The 26,323-nt window shown below is 41.7% G+C and overlaps 1 protein-coding gene across 1 annotated transcript in view; it reads right to left on the bottom strand.

Moving 5' to 3' along the window:
* flna (filamin A, alpha (actin binding protein 280)) overlaps positions 1 to 26,323 on the bottom strand; it is a 155,670-nt gene that overhangs the window by 108,231 nt on the left and 21,116 nt on the right. Inside the window, exons 3-6 of the mRNA XM_031793366.1 lie at positions 25,065 to 25,162; positions 15,509 to 15,656; positions 15,069 to 15,187; positions 1,572 to 1,649 (exon numbers count right to left, since the gene is read on the bottom strand). Of these exons, the coding sequence (XP_031649226.1) occupies positions 1,572 to 1,649; positions 15,069 to 15,187; positions 15,509 to 15,656; positions 25,065 to 25,162 (443 nt within the window). The remainder of the gene's footprint in view (positions 1 to 1,571; positions 1,650 to 15,068; positions 15,188 to 15,508; positions 15,657 to 25,064; positions 25,163 to 26,323) is intronic.

Genomic DNA, 26,323 nt, shown 5'->3' with positions numbered 1-26,323 from the left:
TACTAAACAACACCGTCACCTAGTAAAACACAGAGTTACCAAACAACACCATCACCTGATAATAATACACACTGTTACCAAACAACACCATCACCTGGTAATAATACACACTGTTACCAAACAACACCATCACCTGGTAATAATACACACTGTTACCAAACAACACCATCACCTGGTAATAATACACACTGTTACCAAACAACACCATCACCTGGTAATAATACACACTGTTACCAAACAACACCGTCACCTGGTAATAATACACACTGTTACCAAACAACACCATCACCTGGTAATAATACACACTGTTACCAAACAACACCATCACCTGGTAATAATACACACTGTTTACCAAACAACACCATCACCTGGTAATAATACACACTGTTACCAAACAACACCATCACCTGATAATAATACACACTGTTACCAAACACCATCACCTGATAATAATACACACTGTTACCAAACAACACCATCACCTGGTAATAATACACACTGTTACCAAACAACACCATCACCTGATAATAATACACACTGTTACCAAACAACACCATCACCTGGTAATAATACACACTGTTACCAAACAACACCGTCACCTGGTAAGGTTAGAGTAGGTTACGTTAGGAGTAAGGGTTAAGGTTTGGGTAGGTTAGGTTAGGTTAGGTTAGGTTAGGAATAAGGGTTAAGGTTAGGTTAGGGTAGGTTAGGAACATGGGTTAAGGTTAGTGGAGGAATAAGGGTTAAGGTAGGTTAGGGTAGGTTAGGGTAGGAATTAGGGTTAAGATTGGTTAGGGTAGAAATAAGGGCTATGGTTAGGTTAGGATAGGGTAGGTTAGGAATAAGGGTTAAGGTTAGGTTAGGGTAGGTTAGGGTAAGAGTAAGGGTTAAGGTAGGTTCAGGTAGGGTAGGGTAGGGTAGGGTAGGGTAGGGTAGGGTAGGGATAAGGGTTAAGGTAGGTTCGGGTAGAGTAGGGTAGGAATAAGGGTTAGGGTTAGGGTTAGGGTTAGGGTTAGGGTTAGGGTTAGTAGGTAGGTTAGGGTAGGTTAGGGTAGGGTGGGGTAGGGTAGGAATAAGAGTTAAGGTAGGTTCGGGTAGGGTAGGGTAGGAATAAGGGTTAAGGTAGGTTAGGGTAGGGTGGGGTAGGGTAGGAATAAAGGTTAAGGTAGGTTCAGGTAGGAATAGGGGTTAAGGGTAGGGTAGGTTAGGTTAGGTTAGGTTAGGAATAAGGGTTAAGATAGGTTAGTGTAGGAATAAGGGTTAAGGTTAGGGTAGGGTAGGTTAGGAATAAGGGCTAAGATATGTTAGGGTAGGAATAGGGGTTAAGGTAGGTTCGGGTAGGGAAGGGTAGGAATAAGGGTTAAGGTAGGTTCGGGTAGGTTAGGGAAGGAATAAGGGTTAAGGTAGGTTAGGGTAGGAATAGGGGTTAAGGTAGGTTCGGGTAGGGAAGGGTAGGAATAAGGGTTAAGGTAGGTTCTGTTCGGTTCGGGTAGGGTAGGAATAAGGGTTAAGGTTAGGATAGGTTAGGAAAAAGGGTTAAGGTTAGGGTAGGGATAGAACAGAAAGTGTACCTTGTGCATCCCAGTGACCTTGGGTATGTAGAAGACAGAGTAGGTTTGGTTCGTATCATTGTTGGCTGTCACTTTGGCCTGACAGGAGGATACAGAGAGAGAGAGAGAGAGAGAGAGAGAGACAGAGAGAGAGAGAGAGAGAGAGAGACAGAGAGAGAGAGAGAGAGAGAGAGAGAGAGAGAGAGAGAGAGAGAGAGAGAGAGAGAGAGAGAGAGAGAGAGAGAGAGAGAGAGAGAGAGAGAGAGAGAGAGAGAGAGAGAGAGAGAGAGAGAGAGAGAGAGAGAGAGAGAGAGAGAGAGAGAGAGAGAGAGAGAGAGAGAGAGAGAGAGAGAGAGAGAGAGAGAGAGAGAGAGAGAGAGAGAGAGAGAGAGAGAGAGAGAGAGAGAGAGACAGAGAGACAGAGAGAGAGAGAGAGAGAAGAGAGAGAGAGAGACAGAGAGAGAGAGACAGAGAGAGAGAGAGAGAGAGAGAGAGAGAGAGAGAGACAGAGAGAGAGAGAGAGAGAGAGAGAGAGAGAGAGAGAGAGAGAGAGAGAGAGAGAGAGAATTAGAGTTGGATAAATGTAGCTAAATTAGATTTTTTTTCCGCAAGGATACTAACCTCAACATTAAAACCTTCAATCCAAATCAAAATTCCAGACCTAAAACCTTTTTGGACAAAATGACCTGAATGGACTACTACTACCAAGGACTATGAAGAAAACACTAAACCAAAACATGCAGAAGAAACCTAGCAGAGACCTGGAAATACCATCCAACACAAATGTTTGGTCTGAACCTACGTCTGAAGCCAAAAAGTAAAAGACAATAGTCTGTAGGTAATTGTGTCATATAAAATGTTCTTCGGGATCAGTGTCCCTTCCATGGGACGGTTGAGCTAACTTAGGCTAATGCGATTAACATGAGGTTGTAAGTAACAAGAACATTTCCCAGGACATAGACATATCTGATATTGGCAGAAAGCTTAAATTCTTGTTAATCTAACTGCACTGTCTAATGTATAGTAGCTATTAGAGTGAAATAATACCATGCTATTGTTTGAGGAGAGTGCACAATTTTTAACATGAAAAGTTATTAATAAAGAAATTAGGCATATTTGGGCAATCTTGATACAACATTTTGAACAGACATGCAATGGTTCATTGGATCAGCTTAAAACAGAGATATGGTTCTTCTGTTGCAGTCATGCGCAGTGTTCTTGGTTGGTCATCAATCGACAAGATAATTCAAAAAAACATGCTTATCTTATTTTATAATATACATCATTTAACACGGCTCTATTCACAACGGAATTCAGTTGGTAAAGTAAATACTAGGAATAGATTGTCCCCCATCTATGTGTTGTCCAGACAGAACGGTATTCAGTTGGTAAGAGACAGACAGTAAATACTAGGAATAGATTGTCCCCCATCTATGTGTTGTCCAGACAGAACGGTATTCAGTTGGTAAGAGACAGACAGACAGTAAATACTAGGAATAGATTGTCCACCATCTATGTGTTGTCCAGACAGAACAGTATTCAGTTGGTAAGAGACAGACAGTAAATACTAGGAATAGATTGTCCCCCATCTATGTGTTGTCCAGACAGAACAGTATTCAGTTGGTAAGAGACAGACAGACAGTAAATACTAGGAATAGATTGTCCACCATCTATGTGTTGTCCAGACAGAATGGTATTCAGTTGGTAAGAGACAGACAGACAGTAAATACTAGGAATAGATTGTCCACCATCTATGTGTTATCCAAACAGAACGGTATTCAGTTGGTAAGAGACAGACAGACAGTAAATACTAGGAATAGATTGTCCACCATCTATGTGTTATCCAAACAGAACGGTATTCAGTTGGTAAGAGACAGACAGACAGTAAATACTAGGAATAGATTGTCCACCATCTATGTGTTGTCCAGACAGAACGGTATTCAGTTGGTAAGAGACAGACAGTAAATACTAGGAATAGATTGTCCACCATCTATGTGTTGTCCAGACAGAACGGTTTTCAGTTGGTAAGAGACAGACATTAAATACTAGGAATAGATTGTACACCATCTATGTGTTGTCCAGACAGAACGGTATTCAGTTGGTAAGAGACAGACATTAAATACTAGGAATAGATTGTCCACCATCTATGTGTTGTCCAGACAGAACAGTATTCAGTTGGTAAGAGACAGACAGACAGTAAATACTAGGAATAGATTGTCCACCATCTATGTGTTGTCCAGACAGAACAGTATTCAGTTGGTAAGAGACAGACAGACAGTAAATACTAGGAATAGATTGTCCACTATCTATGTGTTGTCCAGACAGAACAGTATTCAGTTGGTAAGAGACAGACAGACAGTAAATACTAGGAATAGATTGTCCACCATCTATGTGTTGTCCAGACAGAACAGTATTCAGTTGGTAAGAGACAGACAGACAGTAAATACTAGGAATAGATTGTCCACCATCTATGTGTTGTCCAGACAGAACGGTATTCAGTTGGTAAGAGACAGACAGACAGTAAATACTAGGAATAGATTGTCCACCATCTATGTGTTGTCCAGACAGAACAGTATTCAGTTGGTAAGAGACAGACAGACAGTAAATACTAGGAATAGATTGTCCACCATCTATGTGTTGTCCAGACAGAACGGTTTTCAGTTGGTAAGAGACAGACATTAAATACTAGGAATAGATTGTACACCATCTATGTGTTGTCCAGACAGAACGGTATTCAGTTGGTAAGAGACAGACATTAAATACTAGGAATAGATTGTCCACCATCTATGTGTTGTCCAGACAGAATGGTATTCAGTTGGTAAGAGACAGACAGACAGTAAATACTAGGAATAGATTGTCCACCATCTATGTGTTGTCCAGACAGAATGGTATTCAGTTGGTAAGAGACAGACAGACAGTAAATACTAGGAATAGATTGTCCACCATCTATGTGTTATCCAAACAGAACGGTATTCAGTTGGTAAGAGACAGACAGACAGTAAATACTAGGAATAGATTGTCCACCATCTATGTGTTATCCAAACAGAACGGTATTCAGTTGGTAAGAGACAGACAGACAGTAAATACTAGGAATAGATTGTCCACCATCTATGTGTTGTCCAGACAGAACGGTATTCAGTTGGTAAGAGACAGACAGTAAATACTAGGAATAGATTGTCAACCATCTATGTGTTGTCCAGACAGAACGGTTTTCAGTTGGTAAGAGACAGACATTAAATACTAGGAATAGATTGTACACCATCTATGTGTTGTCCAGACAGAACGGTATTCAGTTGGTAAGAGACAGACATTAAATACTAGGAATAGATTGTCCACCATCTATGTGTTGTCCAGACAGAACGGTATTCAGTTGGTAAGAGACAGACAGACAGTAAATACTAGGAATAGATTGTCCACCATCTATGTGTTGTCCAGACAGAATGGTATTCAGTTGGTAAGAGACAGACAGACAGTAAATACTAGGAATAGATTGTCCCCCATCTATGTGTTGTCCAGACAGAACAGTATTCAGTTGGTAAGAGACAGACAGACAGTAAATACTAGGAATAGATTGTCCACCATCTATGTGTTGTCCAGACAGAATGGTATTCAGTTGGTAAGAGACAGACAGACAGTAAATACTAGGAATAGATTGTCCACCATCTATGTGTTATCCAAACAGAACGGTATTCAGTTGGTAAGAGACAGACAGACAGTAAATACTAGGAATAGATTGTCCACCATCTATGTGTTATCCAAACAGAACGGTATTCAGTTGGTAAGAGACAGACAGACAGTAAATACTAGGAATAGATTGTCCACCATCTATGTGTTGTCCAGACAGAACGGTATTCAGTTGGTAAGAGACAGACAGTAAATACTAGGAATAGATTGTCCACCATCTATGTGTTGTCCAGACAGAACGGTTTTCAGTTGGTAAGAGACAGACATTAAATACTAGGAATAGATTGTACACCATCTATGTGTTGTCCAGACAGAACGGTATTCAGTTGGTAAGAGACAGACATTAAATACTAGGAATAGATTGTCCACCATCTATGTGTTGTCCAGACAGAACAGTATTCAGTTGGTAAGAGACAGACAGACAGTAAATACTAGGAATAGATTGTCCACCATCTATGTGTTGTCCAGACAGAACAGTATTCAGTTGGTAAGAGACAGACAGACAGTAAATACTAGGAATAGATTGTCCACTATCTATGTGTTGTCCAGACAGAACAGTATTCAGTTGGTAAGAGACAGACAGACAGTAAATACTAGGAATAGATTGTCCACCATCTATGTGTTGTCCAGACAGAACAGTATTCAGTTGGTAAGAGACAGACAGACAGTAAATACTAGGAATAGATTGTCCACCATCTATGTGTTGTCCAGACAGAACGATATTCAGTTGGTAAGAGACAGACAGACAGTAAATACTAGGAATAGATTGTCCACCATCTATGTGTTGTCCAGACAGAACAGTATTCAGTTGGTAAGAGACAGACAGACAGTAAATACTAGGAATAGATTGTCCACCATCTATGTGTTGTCCAGACAGAACGGTTTTCAGTTGGTAAGAGACAGACATTAAATACTAGGAATAGATTGTACACCATCTATGTGTTGTCCAGACAGAACGGTATTCAGTTGGTAAGAGACAGACATTAAATACTAGGAATAGATTGTCCACCATCTATGTGTTGTCCAGACAGAATGGTATTCAGTTGGTAAGAGACAGACAGACAGTAAATACTAGGAATAGATTGTCCACCATCTATGTGTTATCCAAACAGAACGGTATTCAGTTGGTAAGAGACAGACAGACAGTAAATACTAGGAATAGATTGTCCACCATCTATGTGTTATCCAAACAGAACGGTATTCAGTTGGTAAGAGACAGACAGTAAATACTAGGAATAGATTGTCAACCATCTATGTGTTGTCCAGACAGAACGGTTTTCAGTTGGTAAGAGACAGACATTAAATACTAGGAATAGATTGTACACCATCTATGTGTTGTCCAGACAGAACGGTATTCAGTTGGTAAGAGACAGACATTAAATACTAGGAATAGATTGTCCACCATCTATGTGTTGTCCAGACAGAACGGTATTCAGTTGGTAAGAGACAGACAGACAGTAAATACTAGGAATAGATTGTCCACCATCTATGTGTTGTCCAGACAGAATGGTATTCAGTTGGTAAGAGACAGACAGACAGTAAATACTAGGAATAGATTGTCCCCCATCTATGTGTTGTCCAGACAGAACAGTATTCAGTTGGTAAGAGACAGACAGACAGTAAATACTAGGAATAGATTGTCCACCATCTATGTGTTGTCCAGACAGAATGGTATTCAGTTGGTAAGAGACAGACAGACAGTAAATACTAGGAATAGATTGTCCACCATCTATGTGTTATCCAAACAGAACGGTATTCAGTTGGTAAGAGACAGACAGACAGTAAATACTAGGAATAGATTGTCCACCATCTATGTGTTATCCAAACAGAACGGTATTCAGTTGGTAAGAGACAGACAGACAGTAAATACTAGGAATAGATTGTCCACCATCTATGTGTTGTCCAGACAGAACGGTATTCAGTTGGTAAGAGACAGACAGTAAATACTAGGAATAGATTGTCCACCATCTATGTGTTGTCCAGACAGAACGGTTTTCAGTTGGTAAGAGACAGACATTAAATACTAGGAATAGATTGTACACCATCTATGTGTTGTCCAGACAGAACGGTATTCAGTTGGTAAGAGACAGACATTAAATACTAGGAATAGATTGTCCACCATCTATGTGTTGTCCAGACAGAACAGTATTCAGTTGGTAAGAGACAGACAGACAGTAAATACTAGGAATAGATTGTCCACCATCTATGTGTTGTCCAGACAGAACAGTATTCAGTTGGTAAGAGACAGACAGACAGTAAATACTAGGAATAGATTGTCCACTATCTATGTGTTGTCCAGACAGAACAGTATTCAGTTGGTAAGAGACAGACAGACAGTAAATACTAGGAATAGATTGTCCACCATCTATGTGTTGTCCAGACAGAACAGTATTCAGTTGGTAAGAGACAGACAGACAGTAAATACTAGGAATAGATTGTCCACCATCTATGTGTTGTCCAGACAGAACGATATTCAGTTGGTAAGAGACAGACAGACAGTAAATACTAGGAATAGATTGTCCACCATCTATGTGTTGTCCAGACAGAACAGTATTCAGTTGGTAAGAGACAGACAGACAGTAAATACTAGGAATAGATTGTCCACCATCTATGTGTTGTCCAGACAGAACGGTTTTCAGTTGGTAAGAGACAGACATTAAATACTAGGAATAGATTGTACACCATCTATGTGTTGTCCAGACAGAACGGTATTCAGTTGGTAAGAGACAGACATTAAATACTAGGAATAGATTGTCCACCATCTATGTGTTGTCCAGACAGAATGGTATTCAGTTGGTAAGAGACAGACAGACAGTAAATACTAGGAATAGATTGTCCACCATCTATGTGTTATCCAAACAGAACGGTATTCAGTTGGTAAGAGACAGACAGACAGTAAATACTAGGAATAGATTGTCCACCATCTATGTGTTATCCAAACAGAACGGTATTCAGTTGGTAAGAGACAGACAGACAGTAAATACTAGGAATAGATTGTCCACCATCTATGTGTTGTCCAGACAGAACGGTATTCAGTTGGTAAGAGACAGACAGTAAATACTAGGAATAGATTGTCCACCATCTATGTGTTGTCCAGACAGAACGGTTTTCAGTTGGTAAGAGACAGATATTAAATACTAGGAATAGATTGTACACCATCTATGTGTTGTCCAGACAGAACGGTATTCAGTTGGTAAGAGACAGACATTAAATACTAGGAATAGATTGTCCACCATCTATGTGTTGTCCAGACAGAATGGTATTCAGTTGGTAAGAGACAGACAGACAGTAAATACTAGGAATAGATTGTCCACCATCTATGTGTTGTCCAGACAGAATGGTATTCAGTTGGTAAGAGACAGACAGACAGTAAATACTAGGAATAGATTGTCCACCATCTATGTGTTATCCAAACAGAACGGTATTCAGTTGGTAAGAGACAGACAGACAGTAAATACTAGGAATAGATTGTCCACCATCTATGTGTTATCCAAACAGAACGGTATTCAGTTGGTAAGAGACAGACAGACAGTAAATACTAGGAATAGATTGTACACCATCTATGTGTTATCCAGACAGAACGGTATTCAGTTGGTAAGAGACAGACAGTAAATACTAGGAATAGATTGTCCACCATCTATGTGTTATCCAAACAGAACGGTATTCAGTTGGTAAGAGACAGACATTCAGTAAATACTAGGAATAGATTGTCCTCCATCTATGTGTTGTCCAGACAGAACGGTATTCAGTTGGTAAGAGACAGACATTCAGTAAATACTAGGAATAGATTGTCCACCATCTATGTGTTGTCCAGACAGAACGGTATTCAGTTGGTAAGAGACAGACAGTAAATACTAGGAATAGATTGTCCTCCATCTATGTGTTATCCAGACAGAACGGTATTCAGTTGGTAAGAGACAGACAGTAAATACTAGGAATAGATTGTCCACCATCTATGTGTTATCCAGACAGAACAGTATTCAGTTGGTAAGAGACAGACATTCAGTAAATACTAGGAATAGATTGTCCACCATCTATGTGTTGTCCAGACAGAACGGTATTCAGTTGGTAAGAGACAGACATTCAGTAAATACTAGGAATAGATTGTCCTCCATCTATGTGTTGTCCAGACAGAATGGTATTCAGTTGGTAAGAGACAGACATTCAGTAAATACTAGGAATAGATTGTCCTCCATCTATGTGTTATCCAAACAGAACGGTATTCAGTTGGTAAGAGACAGACATTCAGTAAATACTAGGAATAGATTGTCCACCATTCTATGTGTTGTCCAGACAGAACGGTATTCAGTTGGTAAGAGACAGACATTCAGTAAATACTAGGAATAGATTGTCCACCATCTATGCGTTGTCCAGACAGAAAAGAGAAATAGGCAAAATAACATTTCGATTTAGAGCAATAAAGAAATTGAATAAATTAACTGAGCAAACTAGAAACCTTTCAATATATACATTTAAACATTATTTTAAAACAATTGAAATACAGTATATAGAAATGTTGTGGGACTATAGTAGATGAAGAATCCATATTTTTTAGACTGAGTATTTATTGGGTCATTATGCTAGTGTATTATGTATGTTTGTAATAGTGTGTTATATGGGAAAGTGTGTTGTATTATAAACTGTATTTGAATGTTAAGGACTCTTGGAAGATTAGTTCAAATGGGGACTAAAAGAGAATCTAATAAAATCAAAATCAAATCAAAACATTGCACATACACTTCTGCCATCTAGTGGCCAACATGTATAGTGCACCTGGACTGGAATAATACATTATGGCCTTTCTCTTGCATTTCAAAGATGATAATACAAAATAACGTTTTTTTTTATTTGTATTATCTTGTATTATCTTCTACCAGATCTATTGTGTTATATTCTCCGACATTCCTTTCACATTTCCACAAACTTCAAAGTGTTTCCTTTCAAATGGTACCAATAATCTGCATATCCTTGCTTCAGGGCCTGAGCTACAGGCAGTTAGATTTGACTATGTCATACCAGGCGAACATTGGGAAAAGGGGCGGATCCTTAAGTTTATTTTAAGTAAAGCTACCAAGCAACCAAGCTGCTAGGACAGAACAGACCTGGCTGCAACTGCAATTAGCACTGAAGTGTGAAGTGAGAGCTGCCTTTGAATCCCCTTATCCCTGTGGAGAGGTCATTACAATACAGAACCCCATGGATAAGGTTCGGCGTTCCGTCAACAGGACAGTTGTAAATCATGCAGCGCATTGTGTCAAGACCGCAGATTTTAAAGTAACAACAAATGTCGGCACATAGAAGTGTCTGCTGAAAGCTTAAATTATTGTTAATATAACTGTTCTGTCCAATTTACCGTAGCTATTACTGCAAAAAATTGCTATGTTATTGTTTGAGAGCTCCTAACAACAAAACACTTTTTTCAACGTGATAGGTTTGATATATTCACCTCTGAAAGTGAAATGTGTACTTACATTCTGAAATATTGCTCTGATTTATCATCCAAAGGGTCCCAGAGATGACATGAAGTGATACAATCCTTTTTTATATCCTAAAAAGGTCCATATAGCACATATGATTGATTTTATATTTCCACTCGTTCAATTTGCAAACAAAGGAATCTGTGAATATCTCAACCTAAGCGTTGTTTGAACGAGTCAAAACACGTTCGTATGTATTCCTCAGAGATCCTAGAAGGTAACAAGATCACTATTTCTTTAGAGGTGTAGTATATCCTATAGGACACCATATCAGAGATCCTAGAAGGTAACAAGATCACTATTTATTTAGAGGTGTAGTATATCCTATAGGACACCATATCAGAGATCCTAGAAGGTAACAAGAACACTATTTCTTTAGGGATGTAGTATATCCTATAGGACACCATATCAGAGATCCTAGAAGGTAACAAGATCACTATTTCTTTGGGGATGTAGTATATCCTATAGGAAACCATATCAGAGATCCTAGAAGGTAACAAGATCACTATTTCTTTAGAGGTGTAGTATATCCTATAGGACACGATATTTGGTCAGAGAGCGACGCCTTCATGGCACGCCGATGACGCGGATGGTCATCACTTGAACAACTGTATCTTTGTCAAATAAGCACCAATCGGGCCAAACAAAGCTGGCTAGATAGCCAATGAGCTGGGCTTCACGGGAGTATCTGGAAACCATGTATGTGTCGTAAAATGTAGCTTCTAACCTTCTAGCTTCTAAGTACGACAGCAGGCCTTTTCATTTTGGACAAAAATGATAAGGATATTCAGAGTTATGAAGTTGATGAAAACTGGTTGTTTTGTAAATGTTGAAGTTATAATATGGCTACTAATACTGGGAAAGATAAATCAAAGTCCAAGTATACAGATTTGACGATATTCTTGTAGAAAAATGGAATATGAATGCGAATGTCTTCTTCACGATTTGGCCAAATATACCTGGGGACTTGACACTAAAAGTCTTGTTGTTCACTCATTTTTCAAGTTATCCATCTGAAACTTCGCACATACAGTCGTGGCCAAAATTTTGAGAATGACACAAATATAAATTTTCACAAAGTCTGCTGCCTCAGTTTGTATGATGGCAATTTGCATATACTCCAGAATGTTATGAAGAGTGATCAGATGAATTGCAATTAATTGCAAAGTCCCTCTTTGCCATGCAAATGAACTGAATCCCCAAAAAAACATTTCCACTGCATTTCAGCCCTGCCACAAAAGGACCAGCTGACATCATGTCAGTGATTCTCTCATTAACACAGGTGAATGCAAGCATTTTGCGAGACTGTGCCTCAAACCCTAATGTCTACCTGGCCCACCACTCCACCCTGGACTTGAACAGCCTTTACGACCAGGTCCACCTCTACAAGGCAGCAATCCCAACTTTTGCCAGGATCCTGAAGGACGTCACCCGCAACAGTAGCCCCAGCACCTCACACAGGAGCAACACTGCAATGGACACCCTGCCCAGACAAGCAAGACACCTTCCCAGACCTGCAAGACCCACTCCCAGACCTGCGAGACCCCCTCCCAGACCAGCGAGACCCCCTCCCAGACCAGCGAGACCCCCTCCCAGACCAGCGAGACCCCCTCCCAGACCTGCGAGACCTCCCGCAGACCTGCGAGACCTCCTCCCAGACCAGCCAGACCCCCTCCCAGACCTGCGAGACTCCCTCCCAGACCAGCGAGACCCCCTCGCTATAATAAAGAACAAACTGCAAAAAACATATACATGATCAAATACAAATCTTAGAATCAACTAACAAAGACTACCAGAACCCACTGGAATCTCCAATTACATTGAATGAACTATAGGACAACACACAAATCCTCCAACCCAAAAAGGCATGTGGTGTTGTTGGCATTCTAAATGAAATGATAAAATATACAGACCACAAACTCTTTAACATCATCCTTAGCTCTAGCACCTTCCCCAATATTTGGAAACAGGGACTGATCATCCCAATCCACAAAAGTGTAGACAAATTTGACCCTACTAACTACTGTGGGATATGCATCAACAGCAACCTTGGGAAAATCCTCTGCATTATCATTAACAGCAGACTCATACATTTCCTCAGTGAAAACAATGTCCTGAGCAAATATCAAATGGGCTTTTTACCAAATTACCGTATGACAGCCGTATGACAGACCACGTATTCACCCTGCACACCCTAATTGACAAACAGACTCAATTTGGCATACGGGCCTGCTATACAAATTGATGGAAATGGTGTTGGGGGGAAAACAAATGACATTATAAAATCCATGTACACAAACAAAAACCATACACATATCTTTCCACAGGGCCATGGGGTAAGACAGGGATACAGCGTAAACCCCATTTTCTTCAACATACAGTTGAAGTGAGAAGTTTACATACACCTTAGCCAAATACATTTAAACTCAGTTTTTCACAAGTCCTGACATTTAATCCTAGTAAATATTCCCTGTTTTAGGTCAGTCAGGATCACCACTTTATTTTAATAATGTAAAATATCCAAATAATAGTAGAGAGAATTATTTATTTCAGTTTTTGTTTCTTTCATCACATTCCCAGTGGGTCAGAAGTTTACATACACTCAATTAGTATTTGGTAGCATTGCCTTTAAATTGTTTAACTTGGGTCAAACATTTTGGGTAGCCTTCCACAAGCTCCCTACAATAACTTGGGTGAATTTTGGTCCATTCCAAAAAAAGTCGGGGCACAACGAAATAATATTTATAGAGCAGTTATCTTCTGAATAAACTCTTAAAGACCTAGTAATATTTTACATCAATAGCAGTCAATATTAATCGTCACCTTATTTCAGTCTCATTCAAAAGTTGTAAAGTTGTAAATCTTCAAGAACCCTAGCTAACGAGTTGAATCAGCAATACAACATTGGGTTTAATTATTTATTTACAAAATACCTAAATAATCACACAGAATTACATATACACAGAATGAATCATACCTTCATTACAAATTATGTCATAAAGGAAAACGTCCCTAGTGGACAGAACAGATATGACAGCTGGTTACACAAAGAAAGGTGATTGGGTTTGAGTGAAAGAGCGGGAAGACTGAGGAGCAAAAGGTTTTGTGTCTCTATCGGGCCGTAGGCAGCTATGCTATCGTAAATACAGAATCTTATGCATTCTAAATTACCGCTAATTTGAAAAAGGAAAATGCAATGAATATTTACTCTGAGCTGCGCTTCGATCGGTTGGTCGTAGATGGGAGGACGGGTTGTCCTTTGAAGAATCTCTGGTGGTATGGGTACTTGATAGTACCGTCATTGAGGTGGTAGAACAGTTACTCTGTCCGTCCTCTCCTAGCCCACGTCTACAGTTGCTGCGCTAACGCAACGGCTTCTTAATGAATAAGAGTTCAAAGTTCCTACCAAGTTGACAAACTTTACTTTATTCTGGCTGGTATAGTTGAAATTCATCCTTCCAGCGCGTTTCCTTTTCGTCAAGGGCTTTTATAGAGGAGGGAGAGAAGGGTGTGTTTCATAGTTTATAAACCCATGTCTCTTCACAGGGGCGGGCCACTGATTGAGCAGAGCCCTAACCTTATGAAAACCCATGTCTCTTCACAGGGGCGGGCCACTGATTGAGCAAAGCTCTAATCTTCTGAAAACTCAATTCTCTCATTTGGAAGCTAAAATTACATTTAATCTTTTCACAAATAGTTTCATTTCAATTCTATTTAAATTGCACAACAATTCCATCTGATAACTATAATGTGTAGACTTTCCCAGATACAGTTTATGTCATCCTGTCATCAGTCATAATGTCTCAGACTCCAACTGAACTGACATCATATTCATTCAGTACCAATGCACATATTCAAATGGTTCTATTACCGAAATATGGTTCCTTTCCATCCACTTGTTTGATGTTCCCAGACTCTCTATGTTTAACAAAGGCTATTCAAGAGTCCCTCAGTAGACTCAGAGAGAAAGGGGAGAAAGGTATTTATGGGGGGGTCATAAATCTTACCCACAGGCCAACGTCATGACAACTGTATATAGACAAAATATGACATTTGAAATGTCTTTATTCTTTTTGGAACTTCTGTAAGTGTAATGTTTACTGTTTATTGTTTATTTAATTTGTGTTTGTTATGTACTTCACTTGCTTTGGCAATGTTAACATATGTTTCCCATGCCAATAAAGCCCCTTGAATTGAAATGAGAGAGAGATGTCACATAGAGAGACAGAGAGAGAGAGATGACACACAGCGATACAGACAGAGAGAGAGATGACACACAGACACAGAGAGAGAGAGACGACACACAGAGAAACAGAAAGACAAGATGTGTATGCTGTGTGTGCGTGCGAATGCATACCTCCTCTTTGTGTCCGGCAGGGTCCTCTACATGCACTAGGACCTCTCCCATCCCAGCACTGATGGTCTCCACTGTAAACACCGCCTTCTTCATCACAACGTTACCTACTGGCTCTATACCTGGAGAAAGAGAGAGAGACTAAGAGAATCAAAGCGACATTGTGATGGGTTATTGCACACTTATATTTTTATATGGTAGTGATGGTGATGATGGTAGTAGTGGGTGGGTGGGTGTGGTGGTGGGGCTGCAGGTAGCCTAGCGGTTAGAGCGTTGGGCCAGTAACCAAGAAGTCGAAAACATGATCAGACAAGGTGAAAAATATTCCGTTGTGCCCTTGAGCAAGGCACTTAACCCTAAATTGCTCCAAGGGCGTCGTCGGTAAAACAACACCTGTGTATGTGACAAATAAAACACATATTTGATGTTGATGAACAGTGTACCTGGTCCGTATGCGCAGGCATTCTTGGGGTTGAGTCCTGGGCACAGGGGTGTGCCAGGCTTCAGTTTGGACTTGGGGAACTGGGACAGGTATGTCATCACGGAATGTTCATCTACATTGGGGTCAACGATTTCCTCTGGGGTTATCACCTAGGAAATCAGACCAGACACAATGTTTAGACACACACACCTGCAGAGGGTGGCAGGAATTGATTTTAAAAACAATCCTGACCCCAACCCTACCAGACAGTCACCAGACAGTCATCGCCTCAGACGACCATAACAAGCAAAGAACAAAGGGCACAGGTGACTGTCTGGTGTTTGTCTGGTAGGGTTGTGGTCGCCTTCTGTAAAGATGAATAAGAGATAATGAATGGGCTGGACATGATAAGTGATGATTTCGGATTGGCTTGCCATTTAGTACGCTTCTGTCTATTTCAGCTGGTCAGTATGTCTAGGTAATCCTGTCTAACACTGCTTTTTATCATATATATCGTGTAGTAGAACTGTTGAGAAGTGTTGCTCTCCACTTTCTGGATGACCGAGTTTTGAAGTCAGTGGAATTAGAATATGAAGGAGATGGCGAAAACACCAGTCTGGATTACATCTTCAAACTAAGGGCAACCATGGCATCCGTGACAGAGAGGGAGAAGCGTCCATCCATGTATATGGGTAACGGGTATCCATGTATATGGGTAACATTTTCGGATATTACACATTTCTAATTTAGTCAGAAAGTCATTTTCATTTGTTGTTAAAGTGTACTGTTAGCTAGCTAATGTTAGCTGACTGGTTCGCAAGCTAATATTACATGTATGATCTGTGTAGTAATATTATTTGTATCTCAGAGCCATTTGCTTTGCTAGTTATAGTCTAATATTAGCTAGCTAACATTGGACAGCAAATCAAATCAAATCAAATCAAATCAAATTTATTTATATAGCCCTTCGTACATCAGCTGATATCTCAAAGTGCTGTACAGAAACCCAGCCTAAAACCCCAAACAGCAAGCAATGCAGGTGTAGAAGCACGGTGGCTAGGAAAAACTCCCTAGAAAGGCCAATACCTAGGAAGAACTTGGGGAACATGGTTGGTTAGTTGTAGATTCATGCAGGGTAGTAACATCATACATTGGGATTATGGTTCATTGTTTAGCTAGCTAGCTACATGTCTTAACAAAATACTCCACTATGCAAGTAACCATTTCAATGGAATGTTCTTGATGTCACTGTTACAACTGTTGATAGACGAAACTGGTAAATTCACTCTGGCTATTTACTCCCATTTCAGACCACTCTTGTCTGAGTGTGCCAGTAATTGACTGCTGTTGTTAGGTCAGAACCAGCGGATTAACTCCTCGGCCAGAGCGTCCAGCTCTGAACGCTCCTTAAAGAGACGGGCGGGGCAAAAGATTAAGAGCAATGCTGAATGGGTGTAGACAAAGAAGAGCTCTCCAGTAGGTGTACCAAAATATTCAAAGGCCATTTTCCCAAAAGAAAGGTTACAAGTACATCAACTTTCAAAGCAAAATGACTTTTCCATTGTTCCTCAACTGTAGTGTATGATATATAATTTTCTAACTCTGAGTCTCTACTTGTATCCCATGTTAAAAACACCATTCGACCGGTCGGTAGCCATATCTATGAAAATACCAAAGTTCCAAAGGCTGGGTGTAATAGAGTGTATAAGAGGTCAGGCTGGGTGTAATAGAGTGTATAAGAGGTCAGGCTGGGTGTAATAGAGTGTATAAGAGGTCAGGCTGGGTGTAATAGAGTGTATAAGAGGTCAGGCTGGGTGTAATAGAGTGTATAAGAGGTCAGGCTGGGTGTAATAGAGTGTATAAGAGGTCAGGCTGGGTGTAATAGAGTGTATAAGAGGTCAGGCTGGGTGTAATATAGTGTATAAGAGGTCAGGCTGGGTGTAATAGAGTGTATAAGAGGACAGGCTGGGTGTAATAGAGTGTATAAGAGGTCAGGCTGGGTGTAATAGAGTGTATAAGAGGACAGGCTGGGTGTAATAGAGTGTATAAGAGGTCAGGCTGGGTGTAATATAGTGTATAAGAGGACAGGCTGGGTGTAATAGAGTGTATAAGAGGTCAGGCTGGGTGTAATAGAGTGTATAAGAGGTCAGGCTGGGTGTAATAGAGTGTATAAGAGGTCAGGCTGGGTGTAATAGAGTGTATAAGAGGACAGGCTGGGTGTAATAGAGTGTATAAGAGGTCAGGCTGGGTGTAATAGAGTGTATAAGAGGACAGGCTGGGTGTAATAGAGTGTATAAGAGGTCAGGCTGGGTGTAATATAGTGTATAAGAGGACAGGCTGGGTGTAATAGAGTGTATAAGAGGTCAGGCTGGGTGTAATAGAGTGTATAAGAGGTCAGGCTGGGTGTAATATAGTGTATAAGAGGTCAGGCTGGGTGTAATAGAGTGTATAAGAGGACAGGCTGGGTGTAATAGAGTGTATAAGAGGTCAGGCTGGGTGTAATAGAGTGTATAAGAGGTCAGGCTGGGTGTAATAGAGTGTATAAGAGGACAGGCTGGGTGTAATAGAGTGTATAAGAGGTCAGGCTGGGTGTAATATAGTGTATAAGAGGTCAGGCTGGGTGTAATATAGTGTATAAGAGGACAGGCTGGGTGTAATAGAGTGTATAAGAGGTCAGCCTGGGTGTAATATAGTGTATAAGAGGACAGGCTGGGTGTAATAGAGTGTATAAGAGGTCAGGCTGGGTGTAATAGAGTGTATAAGAGGTCAGGCTGGGTGTAATATAGTGTATAAGAGGTCAGGCTGGGTGTAATAGAGTGTATAAGAGGACAGGCTGGGTGTAATAGAGTGTATAAGAGGTCAGGCTGGGTGTAATATAGTGTATAAGAGGTCAGGCTGGGTGTAATAGAGTGTATAAGAGGTCAGGCTGGGTGTAATAGAGTGTATAAGAGGTCAGGCTGGGTGTAATAGAGTGTATAAGAGGTCAGGCTGGGTGTAATAGAGTGTATAAGAGGTCAGGCTGGGTGTAATAGAGTGTATAAGAGGTCAGGCTGGGTGTAATAGAGTGTATAAGAGGTCAGGCTGGGTGTAATAGAGTGTATAAGAGGTCAGGCTGGGTGTAATAGAGTGTATAAGAGGTCAGGCTGGGTGTAATAGAGTGTATAAGAGGACAGGCTGGGTGTAATAGAGTGTATAAGAGGTCAGGCTGGGTGTAATAGAGTGTATAAGAGGTCAGGCTGGGTGTAATAGAGTGTATAAGAGGACAGGCTGGGTGTAATAGAGTGTATAAGAGGTCAGGCTGGGTGTAATAGAGTGTATAAGAGGTCAGGCTGGGTGTAATAGAGTGTATAAGAGGTCAGGCTGGGTGTAATAGAGTGTATAAGAGGTCAGGCTGGGTGTAATATAGTGTATAAGAGGTCAGGCTGGGTGTAATATAGTGTATAAGAGGTCAGGCTGGGTGTAATAGAGTGTATAAGAGGACAGGCTGGGTGTAATAGAGTGTATAAGAGGTCAGGCTGGGTGTAATATAGTGTATAAGAGGTCAGGCTGGGTGTAATAGAGTGTATAAGAGGTCAGGCTGGGTGTAATAGAGTGTATAAGAGGTCAGGCTGGGTGTAATAGAGTGTATAAGAGGTCAGGCTGGGTGTAATAGAGTGTATAAGAGGTCAGGCTGGGTGTAATAGAGTGTATAAGAGGTCAGGCTGGGTGTAATAGAGTGTATAAGAGGTCAGGCTGGGTGTAATATAGTGTATAAGAGGACAGGCTGTGTGTAATAGAGTGTATAAGAGGTCAGGCTGGGTGTAATAGAGTGTATAAGAGGTCAGGCTGGGTGTAATAGAGTGTATAAGAGGTCAGGCTGGGTGTAATAGAGTGTATAAGAGGTCAGGCTGGGTGTAATAGAGTGTATAAGAGGTCAGGCTGGGTGTAATAGAGTGTATAAGAGGTCAGGCTGGGTGTAATAGAGTGTATAAGAGGTCAGGCTGGGTGTAATATAGTGTATAAGAGGACAGGCTGTGTGTAATAGAGTGTATAAGAGGTCAGGCTGGGTGTAATAGAGTGTATAAGAGGTCAGGCTGGGTGTAATAGAGTGTATAAGAGGTCAGGCTGGGTGTAATATAGTGTATAAGAGGACAGGCTGTGTGTAATAGAGTGTATAAGAGGTCAGGCTGGGTGTAATAGAGTGTATAAGAGGTCAGGCTGGGTGTAATAGAGTGTATAAGAGGTCAGGCTGGGTGTAATAGAGTGTATAAGAGGTCATACAATAAGTTTTTTAGTGATTCATATGTTGTTGATGTAAAACATATTTGTTGGTAATGAGGAGCAACCAGACGCTGAACTTGACACATTTATAAAATTGTTTATCCCAGTTACTAATATTCATGCACTGATAAGGAAAATGACTGAAAAAAACAGTTCAATCTCTGTGGATTGATGAGGAATTGAAAAACGGTATGGTTGAGAGGGATGATTGGCTGCACAATCGATTGGAAAACGTCCTGCAAATGGAGAAGTCATGTGACTAAACTGAATCAAAAGAGGAAGAAACTACACTTTGAATTCATTGATATTTCATTGACGTGATCAGCGAATTTAGGCATAACATGCCAGCAACAAACGCCGACACTACACATCCAAGTATATCTAAACAAATTAGGAAAGACAAGCATTGTAATTTTGAATTCCGTAAAGTGAGTGTGGAAGAGGTGTTTATCAACAATGACAAGCCACCGGGGTCTGACAACTTGGATGGAAAATTACTGAGGATAATAGCGGATGATGTTACCACTCCTATTTGCCATATCTTGAATTTAAGCCTACTAGAAAGTGTGTTGCCAGAGAGAGAGATGTGGGAACTGTTATTCCTACAGCCATTAGTATAATAGATAGTCTGTTGGTCCCTCCAGTATACAGCCTATTGCACTTTCACGTCCTACAGGCTCTAGTTTTCTACCTTAACAACACTATCAACAAGGCAGGTCCTACAGGCTCTAGTATTCTACCTTAACAACACTATCAACAAGGCAGGTCCTACAGGCTCTAGTTTTCTACCTTAACAACACTATCAACAAGGCAGGTCCTACAGGCCCTAGTTTCTACCTTCTTAACAACACTATCAACAAGGCAGGTCCTACAGGCCCTAGTTTATACCTTCTTAACAACACTATCAACAAGGCAGGTCCTACAGGCCCTAGTTTCTACCTTCTTAACAACACTATCAACAAGGCAGGTCCTACAGGCTCTAGTTTTCTACCTTAACAACACTATCAACAAGGCAGGTCCTACAGGCTCTAGTTTTCTACCTTAACAACACTATCAACAAGGCAGGTCCTACAGGCTCTAGTTTTCTACCTTCTTAACAACACTATCAACAGGGCAGGTCCTACAGGCCCTAGTTTCTACCTTCTTAACAACACTATCAACAAGGCAGGTCCTACAGGCCCTAGTTTCTACCTTCTTAACAACACTATCAACAAGGCAGGGCCTGTAGGACCTAGTTTCTAACTTCTTAATAACACTATCAACAAGGCAGGTCCTACAGGCCCTAGTTTTGTTGCCCCTGGCCTACTGTTCAGTCGTGTGGTCAGGTGACACAGAGGGATTTAGGAAAATTGCAATTGGCTCAGAACAGGGCAGCACGGCTGGCCCTTGTATGTACAAAGAGAGCTAATATTAATAATATGCATGTCAATCTCCCCTGGCTCAAAGTGGAGGAGAGATTGACTTCATCACTACTTGTATTTGTGAGAGGTATTGACATGTTGGATGCACCGAGCTGTCTGTTTAAACTAATGGAACACAGCTCAGACACCCATACATACCCCACAAGACATGCTACCAGAGGTCTGTTTAAACTACTAACACACAGCTCAGACACCCATACATACCCCACAAGACATGCTACCAGAGGTCTGTTTAAACTACTAACACACAGCTCAGACACCCATACATACCCCACAAGACATGCTACCAGAGGTCTGTTTAAACTACTAACACACAGCTCAGACACCCATACAAACCCCACAAGACATGCCACCAGAGGTCTGTTTAAACTATTAACACACAGCTCAGACACCCATAAATACCCCACAAGACATGCTACCAGAGGTCTGTTTAAACTACTAACACACAGCTCAGACACCCATACATACCCCACAAGACATGCTACCAGAGGTCTCTTCACAGTCCCCAAGTCCAGAACAGACTGGCGCACAGTACTACATGGAGCCATGACTACATGGAACTCTATTCCACAGTACTACATAGAGCCATGACTACATGGAACTCTATTCCACAGTACTACATAGAGCCATGACTACATGGAACTCTATTCCACAGTACTACATAGAGCCATGACCACATGGACCTCTATTCCACAGTACTACATAGAGCCATGACTACATGGACCTCTATTCCACAGTACTACATAGAGACATGACTACATGGAACTCTATTCCACAGTACTACATAGAGCCATGACTACATGGAACTCTATTCCACAGTACTACATAGAGCCATGACTACATGGAACTCTATTCCACAGTACTACATAGAGCCATGACTACATGGACCTCTATTCCACAGCACTACATAGAGACATGACTACATGGAACTCTATTCCACAGTACTACATAGAGCCATGACTACATGGAACTCTATTCCACAGTACTACATAGAGCCATGACTCCATGGAACTCTATTCCACAGCACTACATAGAGCCATGACTACATGGAACTCTATTCCACAGTACTACACAGAGCCATGACTACATGGAACTCTATTCCACAGTACTACATAGAGCCATGACCACATGGAACTCTATTCCACAGTACTACATAGAGCCATGACTACATAGAACTCTATTACACCAAAACTGACTGATGTTTTCTTTTCACAGCTACCTATGAACAGGCCCAAACGTAGACAGGCAGAGGAGCCTTCTGATCTGCAGACGGACTCTGACATGGATGAAGAAGGGGTGACACAGCACTAGGGAACTGATTTTCCTCTTGAATACTGTCCAGGATGTGGAGGCCATGGAATGGTAGGTGCTATGAGAGGGATGTTTTACAAACAAAAAACATATATTGTAGTATTTTATTCATTAGTCCACTGTTTCCAAGATAGAGAACGTTCACTACATCTAGCAGAGGCTGTTATCCAGAGTGACAGAAGCAACTACGGATATTCAAGGGGACCAGATTTTTCACCTAGTTAGCTTGGGGAATCGAACCAGCAATATTTCGGTTTACAAATGCAAATGATATGCAAATGACCAAAATGATCACCATATCAGTTACGTCATCATCATCATTATCACACTTCCTCAGTCCTGGACCTGGGGACCCAAAGGGTTTCTGCCCCAACACTTGATTCAACTCATCATCAAGCCTTCTAACTAAATAAGGTATGTGAGTGCTAGGGCAAAAAGAAACACCCCTTTAGGACCAGGACTGGGGAACACTGCTGACATGCACATTTTGGGGATCGTATACAGGGTGAGGAAAACAATGTGTATATTCGTAATTTGATTGAACTCTCTCTTTAATCAGAGTTCCTGCATTGAATTTGATCTGAGCATGTGCTATAAATAAACTGAATTTGTCATCACTCAAGAGAGATTGCTTGGGCAGCAGCATCTGGGGCCTGCATGGAGAATGAGAACAAACCCAGGTTGGTCCCAGGTGGCTAGCCCAATTGAAAACACAGCCTAATTGTTGTCCATATAGGTCTCACTACACAGCCATTCTTTACCCAGCTGTAACCCACCAACAGGACAACATATAAAGTCCAACACAGCAACCACATCTGGGGCCAACATGGATACCGAGGGCAAAACAATGTGGGTTTCCCTCATGGGGACCGTGGAAAAGCCCTTTCATTAATAACCCATATGGGCCCCAGGGGGAGATGTTGGCTGGGGGAGATGATGGCTGGGGGAGATGCTGGCTGGGGGAGATGTTGGCTGGGGGAGATGTTGGCTGGGGGAGATGTTGGCTGGGGGAGATGTTGGCTGGGGGAGATGTTGGCTTTGGGAGATGTTGGCTTTGGGAGATGTTGGCTTTGGGAGATGTTGGCTGGGGGAGATGTTGGCTGGAGGAGATGTTGGCTGGGGGAGATGTTGGCTGGGGGAGATGTTGGCTGGGGGAGATGTTGGCTGGGGGAGATGTTGGCTTTGGGAGATGTTGGCTGGGGGAGATGTTGGCTGGGGGAGATGTTGGCAGGGGGAGATGTTGGCTGGGGGAGATGTTGGCTTTGGGAGATGTTGGCTGGGGGAGATGTTGGCTTTGGGAGATGTTGGCTTTGGGAGATGTTGGCTTTGGGAGATGTTGGCTTTGGGAGATGTTGACTATGGGAGATGTTGGCTGGGGTGTTGGAGTCACGCAAAGTCACTCAGTCGTGGGTAAACAGGGAGAACAGGAGGGGACTAAGCACAAACCCCTGGGGGCCCCTATGTTGAGAGGCAGCGTTGCAGAGGTGTTGCTACCTACCCTCACCACCTGGGGGCAGCCCAGGATCCAGTTGCAGAGAGAGGTGTTCAGTCCTGGTGTCCTAAGCTTAGTGATGAGCTGTGAGGGCACTGTGGTGTTGGACGATGAGCTATAGTCAATGAACAGCATTCTCACATAGGTGTTCCTTTTGTCCAGGTGGGTGAGGGCAGTGCGATAGAGATGACAACATCTGTGGAGCTGTTTGAATTGGAGTGGGTCCAGGCTATCCTCTACAAAGGTCAAAATCTTTGTCGGACCGAGAGACATCTGTTCTTTCGACCAATCGATTGGTAGACATGTTAAAACATCTGTTTTTCAAAAACACTACAGACACATCCTATGTGTTTTAATCAACTGCAGTATACCAACCATACCAACGTTACACACACACATTCTACCAACCCTGCCAAGATGCCAACGTTACACACACACACATTCTACCAACCATACCAACGTTACACACACACATTCTACCAACCCTGCCAAGATGCCAACGTTACACACACACACATTCTACCAACCATACCAACGTTACACACACACATTCTACCAATCATACCAACGTTACACACACACATTCTACCAATCATACCAACGTTACACACACACATTCTACCAACCCTGCCAAGATGCCAAAGTTACACACACACATTCTACCAACCATACCAACGTTACACACACACATTCTACCAATCATACCAACGTTACACACACACATTCTACCAACCATACCAACGTTACACACACACACATTCTGCCAGCCCTGCCAAGATGCCAACTTTACACACAGACACGCTGCACACATAATTAGCCACAGAGGACAGTGATTACAGTAATGCCACTCATCTCGTACCTATTACATCACATATCTGTAATAGGGGGTCGTTAGCCTGGCTATATAGAGAACAGTTTAATGGTTAGCATATAGCTAGCGTACCTGAGGGATACCCATCTAGTCGTTAGCCAGTTAGCCTGACTCCATAGAGAAGAGTGTGATGGCTAGCGTACCTGAGGGATACCCATCTAGTCGTTAGCCAGTTAGCCTGACTCCATAGAGAACAGTTTAATGGTTAGCATAGCTAGTGTACCTGAGGGATGCCCAGCCAGTTATCAGCCTGTTTCATGGCCTCCCGGGCGTTGTCCACTGGTTTAGTTTGGTCCCACTGGTTCCAGTCTGCACACAGGCCTGCAACACACACACACACACACACACACACACACACACACACACACACACACACACACACACACACACACACACACACACACATTACATATATACATATACCGTACTTGTCAAAAGTTTGGACACACCAACTCATTCCCGAGTTTTTCTGTAGTTTTACTATTGTCTACATTGTAGAATAATAGTGAAGACGTCAAAACTATGAAATAACATAGTTAAAATATATTTTTGAGATTCTTCAAAGGAGCTACCCTTTGCCTTGATGACAGCTTTGCACACTCTTGGCATTCTCTCAACCAGCTTCACCTGGAATAGTTTTCCAACAGTCTTGGAGTTCCAACATATACAGAGAACTTCATGGCTGCTTTTCCTTCACTTTGCAGTCCTAATCATTGAGGTTGGGTGATTGTGGATGCCAGGTGGAGGCCAGGTCATCTGATAAAGCACTCCATCACTCTCCTTCTTGGTTAAAAAGTCCCCTTACGCAGCCTGGAGGTGTGTTAGCTCATTTTCCTGTTGAAAAACAAATGATAGTGGGACTAAGCGCAAACCAGATGGGATGGTGTATCGCTGCATAATACTGTGGTAGCCATGCTGGTTAAGTGCACTATGAATTCTAAATTAATCACTGACAGTGTCACCAGCAAAGCACCCCCACACCTCCTCCTCCATGCTTCACGGTGGGAACCAAACATTCGGAGATCATCCGTTCACCTACTCTGCGTCTCATAAAGACACAGCGGTTGGAACCAAACATCTCTTGTTTGCACCAATCAGACCAAAGGACAGATTTCCACCGGTCTAATGTCCATTACTTGTGTTTCTTGGCCAAAGCAAGTCTCTTCTTATTGGTGTCCTTGTGTAGTGGTTTCTTTTATAGCAATTCGACCATGAAGGCCTGATGCACACTGTCTCATCTGAACAGTTGATGTTGAGATGTGTCTGCTGATACATGAACTCTTTGAAGCATCTACTTGGGCTGCAATTTCTGATGCAGTTAACTCTAATGAACTTATCCTCTGCAGCAGAGGTAACTCTGGGTCTTCCTTTCCTGTGGCGGTCCTCATGAGAGACAGTTAACTCTAATGAATGTATCCTCTGCAGCAAAGGTAACTCTGGGTCTTCCTTTCCTGTGGCGGTCCTCATGAGAGACAGTTAACT

Source organism: Oncorhynchus kisutch, linkage group LG17 (assembly GCF_002021735.2).
Source record: "Oncorhynchus kisutch isolate 150728-3 linkage group LG17, Okis_V2, whole genome shotgun sequence".
NCBI classification, from domain to species: Eukaryota; Metazoa; Chordata; class Actinopteri; order Salmoniformes; family Salmonidae; genus Oncorhynchus; species Oncorhynchus kisutch.
The sequence above is the reverse complement of the archived record's forward strand: the minus strand, read 5'-3'. Positions and strand labels throughout refer to the sequence as shown.